Source organism: Lutra lutra, chromosome 8 (genome assembly GCF_902655055.1).
Source record: "Lutra lutra chromosome 8, mLutLut1.2, whole genome shotgun sequence".
NCBI classification, from domain to species: domain Eukaryota; kingdom Metazoa; phylum Chordata; class Mammalia; order Carnivora; family Mustelidae; genus Lutra; species Lutra lutra.
The window spans coordinates 59804350-59810341 of record NC_062285.1 but is presented as its reverse complement, the minus strand read 5'-3'; the positions used below and the strand labels follow the sequence as shown (position 1 = coordinate 59810341).

The 5992-nt window shown below is 37.9% G+C and overlaps 1 protein-coding gene across 1 annotated transcript; it reads right to left on the bottom strand.

Moving 5' to 3' along the window:
• Window positions 1–3385: 3385 nt before the first annotated feature.
• LOC125107336 (olfactory receptor 8S1-like) lies at window positions 3386–4303 on the bottom strand. Its single transcript, XM_047742311.1, has one exon. It carries the CDS (start codon window positions 4301–4303, stop codon window positions 3386–3388), a length of 918 nt encoding a protein of 305 aa, XP_047598267.1.
• Window positions 4304–5992: the final 1689 nt, after the last annotated feature.

Below are 5992 nucleotides of genomic sequence, written 5' to 3'. Positions count from 1 at the left end.
AACTGGTCAGACTGAGAAAAACAAATACCAGATTTACTCATGTGTGGAATCTAAAAAAAGAAAAGAAAAAGGAAAAAAAGAAAAAAAAACAAACAAATAAAAAACAGAATCAGACCTATAAATATGGAAAAGAAACTGGTGGTTGCCATAGGAGAGATGGCGTTATGGGATGGGCAAAAATGGGTGAAAGGGAAAGGAAGATATGGGTTTCCAGTTATGGAAGGAGTAAGTCATGGGAATAAAAAGCACAGCATCAGAAATATGTCAATGGTATTATAATAGTGCTGTACAGTGATAGATGGCAACTAAACTTGTGGTGAGCATAGTGTAACACATAAAGAAGTTGAATCACTGTGCTGTACACCTGAAGTTAATATAACATTGTGTGTCAACTATACTCAAGTAAAAAATTTTTAATTTAAAAATAATAAAAATAACACCCAGTACTCCATGAAATCCATGCCTTCCTTAATACCCATCACCAATTATATACAAACAATGAATCATGCAACACTACATCAAAAACTAATGATGTACTGTATGGTGACTAACATAACACGATAAAAGAAAATTTAAAAATAAAACAAAAAATAAAATAAATCTAACAAAAAAAAATTTTAAAGAGAAAATCATTCCCAAAGCTAAAATAATAATAATAATAATAATAATAATAATGAGATATAAAAATTAGAAATAGAAAATAGTAAAGAAACAAAATTATTTGTTTTTATTTAAGAGGAAATAATTAAAATGTAATTTTAAAATCCAATAGTATCTATAAACAAGCCATTATAACTAGGAAGATAGTTCAACAAAGTCAACAGATACAAGCTCAGTATACAAAATATCACAACATTCCTATGTACTAGAAATAACCAAGTAGTAAATATAATTGAATTTTTAATTTATAATAGAAACAAAAAATAAAAGCTATTTGATAATGTATCTTACAAAATTTGCGTGTGACCTTTATCAAAATGAATTTCACCAATGGCAACAGTAGAATAGCTTTTGTGAATGAAAATGTTACTGAACCTTTGCATAACCACCATACCCAACCATGGCCACGCTGTTAGAAAATTCTTGGAACTAGGATCACCAGGAAGGTAAAGATTGGCATTCACATGGTAGACTATTTTACTTATAATTATTTCAAACTGTTTTGGCAGTGGAATCCCACTGATGGAAATTCATCCCATATATTTTCCCAGTTTCTCTGCCCAAAATTTATGCAATCAAAATACAGCTATTGTTGGGGTGCATGGGTGGCTCAGTGGGTTAAGCCGCTGCCTTCGGCTCAGGTCATGATCTCAGGGTCCTGGGATCGAGTCCCGCATCGGGCTCTCTGCTCAGCAGGAAGCCTGCTTCCCTCTCTCTCTCTCTGCTTGCCTCTCTGTCTACTTGTGATCTCTCTCTGTCAAATAAATAAATAAAATCTTTAAGAAAAAAATACAGCTATTGTGCAACATGCATTTTGAAACTATTTTATATTCTAGAAAAAGTATCAAAGATTGCCAGAAAAAGGCCCTTGATCTCTTTGAGTTTATATTTTCTGCTACTCTGGAGTGCAAAATGAAGGGTAAGTAAGTAAAGTAGTAAAAACTAAAAGATAGGGGGCGCCTGGGTGGCTCAGTGGGGGGTCCTGCAATCAAGCCAAGCCCCATATCGGGCTCTCTGCTCAGCAGGGAGCCTGCTTCCCCCCCCACCCTCCACCTGCCTCTCTGCCTACTTGTGATCTCTCTGTCAAATAAATAAATAAAATCTTTTAAAAAAAAAGATTTTTAAAAAAGCAGTTGGATATATTAAAAAAAAACTAAAAGGTAATTTCAGAAAGAAATAATAATTAATTTTTGACCATGATAATTTTAATCTTCTAAATCTCCTTCTCAGTAATTCTCTAATTGTGTTTCATGATCTAAGGGGCTTTTGCTGAAATTCTGTCGATTTCTTTCTAGAGTTTGTTACATGCACTGCACAGCATTTACCTTCTCACATTCCACCATTTCTGTAGCATTATTAGGGCTGAGTGGCAGAGCTACCTAACAGTATCTCCCTCTCACAACTGGAAATGTTTGACCATTAGGTCAATTGTTCCCGGTTGTCTTTGGATGTCTATACCTACAATTTAATTGCAGTACCAAAATATATCTTTTAGGTCTTTTCCTTGCAAATGACAGAATCTAATTCTGACTTACTTAAGTGAACTAAAACAAAACAACAAGAGTAAAGCATTAAAAGAGAAATTCATGAACTAGGTCTGGGGTAGCCCACAGCACCAAAGGGACAGTCAGTGTGTCAACTTGGTAAAGAAAACAGGCTTTGGGATAAGCTGTTTGGTTCCAAATTCCACCTCCACCACTTACCTCTCTGAGTCTACTTCCTCTTCTCTGAAACAAGGACACTAAAGTATTTACCTATAGCATTTGTTGTGACATTTAAATGGGATAATATATTTAGAATTCTTGGAACAGTGCCTGACATGATGTAAATACCTATATCACATGCTCTTAATATAATTCATGTTTATCGGGGCACATGGGTGGCTCAATCAGTTAAGCGTCTGCCTTCAGCTCAAGTCATGATCCCAGGGTTCTGGGCTCGAGCCCCATATCAGGCTCCCTGCTCAGTGAGGAGTCTGCTTCTCCCTCCTCCTCTGCCTCTAATTCCATTTTGTGTTCTCTATCTCATTCTGACACTCTCTCTCACTTTCTCTCTCTCTCTCTCTCAAATAAATAAATAAAATCTTTAAGAAGAGATATAGGTTTAATCATGTTTATCAATCTTCCTTGAAAGTACAGAATCTAGGATAACAGTAGTGATCTAATCAGCAGGGGCACTGGGATAGGCTATCAGAGTGCTACAAACAGAAAGACTTATCTCTGCCTCTCTGAATCTATTCTGAAAATTAAAATTCCTAAGGGAGTGAATGGTCTGCCATTGACCATATGCTCATTCCTATACCAGCCACTTGCCAGGACAAAGAGTGAATAATGAATGGGGGAGGAAAGAAGATTTGGGGACACCATGATTAACAGTCTCTCTGAAACTATACTGAACCCATGGAATTTAGTTACTGGAGAAATGGTAAAGATAACAAGCAAGCAATAACAAAGTCTACCATATTGTCTGTAATACACTAAATAGTTTTATAAGAAAAATTGTAAGACAAGAGGTTCATCCATCCATTTTCCTCTGAATAGGACAGAACTAGTATCATACCAGGAAAACAACTCCACCTTTTCTTAACCATTTTAAAGAAAAGATATAAGGTATGTTGCAGATCCTGATATCAGAAAATTCTCCTTAATATTCAGATACTACATATTGCAGTTCTATGCAGTTTCTTCCCTCATCATTTTGATTCTGTAGTCTATTAATTATAACACTAGACACATTTTCTTAAGATTCTTCTCACAGCTGCCTTCACCTCTCTGTTCTTCAGGCTGTAGATGAGAGGATTCAGCATAGGAGTGACCACGCTATACTGCAAGGAGAAGATTAACTCTTGAGTGGATCCTGAGTTTGGCATGAGATAGCGTAGTAACCCTGAGCCATAAAAGAAGATCACTGCAGTGAGGTGGGAGGAGCAGGTGGAGAAGGCCTTGCTTCTGCCTGTAGCAGAGCTAATGCTCAGGATGGTGGATAAAATGCGAACATAGGAGAAAAATATCAAGAGGAAGTTTCCAAAGAAATGCAGGAGGCTGGAGCAGAGCAGGGCAGTAAAACTTGCAGACACGTCAGAGCAAGATAAAGGGTAGAGAGACGGCAGCTCACAGCTGAAGTGGTGTATATTTTGAGCCTCACAGAAGTCTAAATTGAGAGCTACAAGGATATTGATAAGAGCATCCAGAAAAGCCAAGCTCCATGAGCCCCACACCAGCCCTATACACAGCTGTCTGTTCATCATCTGGCTGTACAGCAGAGGGGAGCTGATGGCAACATAGCGGTCATAGGCCATGACAGTAAGCAGGCAGGATTCAGTGCCTCCAGTGGCAAACACAAAGAAGACCTGAGCCAGGCAGCCCTTTACTGAGATGGTTTTCTTCTCAGACAGAAGGTTCTCCAACAGCTTGGGCACACTGACAGAGGAGTGGCAGAGATCCAGGAAGGACAACTGTCCCAGGAAGAAGTACATGGGGGCGTGGAGGTGAGAATCAGCCTTGATCACCAGCAGCAGCAGCAGGTTCCCCATCAGAGTCAGGAGGTAAACAACAAGGAACAGCACAAAGAGCAGAGCCTGGATCTGGGAGTCAGCAGACAGCCCAAGGAGGATGAACTCAGAAACAACACTGTGGTTTCTCATTGCCTTCAATATTTTCTTTGGAATGTAAGAAATAAATCAGATAAAGCCTCTTATGTCTAACAAATATTCAAGGGTTTCAGCATTCTTCTCTATTCACAAAGTTTCATGCCTACTCAAAACTTTAAGATCTGAAATGATAAACTTCCCTCAGTCTCTAGATTTCCTAAAATCTGCAATAATCTTTTCTATAAGATTCCAACCCTGTATCAACTCCCTTTCCACTTTTATAATTCTTTCTTTAATGCCTTAGAGTTTATTTTGTTGTTGTTTTATTATTAAAGCAACTGGAAGATGTTTTGCAAACTCTTGAAATAATCCAGCAGAGAGGAAGAAATTGCAGGAAGAATGAGAAAAAATTGCAGAAATAGTATCTCCGAGAGCAGCTGGGTTGCAAAGCAGAAGCAGAGCATGCCCTTAGGTTGGAGCAAGTTTACTTCATCCATCAAACTGCATAGATGTGATGTTGGGAAGGAAGCAGTTTCCATGTAATGGCTTTTATTTTTTCATAAATATTTAAATGGGGTCATTAAAGCAAACTGAAGAGGAATAGTGGCTGGACATTTGCAGAGTGAGGAGAAAGGGAATGAGTTAGAAAGAAGGCAGCAGAGAGATATCCCAGATTTTACATAACTCACCAAAAGAAACTGCTGACCAATACAGGAACATATGCTGGTCATAATCTCTATCCCCAGTTTGTGTCATTATTCAGATTCAGCTCTTGTCTGTGCCCTTATGCCATTTGCAAATACAGACTACCTCCTAACTTTCCAAAGCTTAGCCTTTTTTTCCCCTCCTACTTTGGGCTGAAAACCCATTTATAACCATAGACTCAGACTAACTCTTCAACACCACTGACTATACCATCTTGTTCCTTCATGTCCTCCTCTATCTCTTGGGTTCATACTGCAAGATGGGTACATTCAACTTCTCAAAGGACTTATGATTTTTCTCCCATTATTTATCCAAACAACACCCAGAATTAAAGCTGTTCTTAGGAAGGAAGTCCACATTACCTGTCCTTCTCACCTAGCTGAGCAATAACTAGCACAGAATTAAAGAAAAACTTTTTCAAATCCAGGAATCCAGAAGACAAGTTTGAATATCTGTGTGAGAATTTGGTGTTAATGTAGAGTTTGAAAATTTCTGTAGCTCAGTGAGTTAAAACCTCTGCCTTCGGCTCAGGTCATGATCTCAGGGTCCTGGGATCGGGCCCCACATCGGGCTCTCTGCTCAGTGGGGAGCCTGTTTCCTCCTCTCTCTCTGCCTGCCTCTCTGCCTACTTGTGATTTCTGTCTGTCAAATAAATAAATAAAATCTTTAAAAAAAAAAAAGATGAGACACACAAACTTTTGAGTTTGAGCTGATTGGATAATCGCCAAGCCTTTTAGTGAAAGTCATCAAATGGTAAATTTTACATAAAATGTTTTAAGTTGGCTTTGAAAAATATTTTTTAATCACCTATATATTATGTCACACAGAAGTATTAATACCATAAAAGTGTGTGTAGGGTCTTTACTCCTGCCTTTGAGAACACTTTCTTTTTATGTTTACTAAGTTCATAAAGGTCCAATCAAGAGTTCTGCTATGAAGCTTTGTTGCAATGAGTATGAAAAAACAAAATCTACTCGCAGTTTTTGAGTATGTTCATGAAGCTAATTTCTTTTTATGTAGCTTGCTTTTGAGTTGTTA

Bases quoted from the DNA above. Each gene is read 5' to 3' on its own strand.
- LOC125107336 (XM_047742311.1), bottom strand. From the start codon at position 4,303: ATGAGAAACCACAGTGTTGTTTCTGAGTTCATCCTCCTTGGGCTGTCT.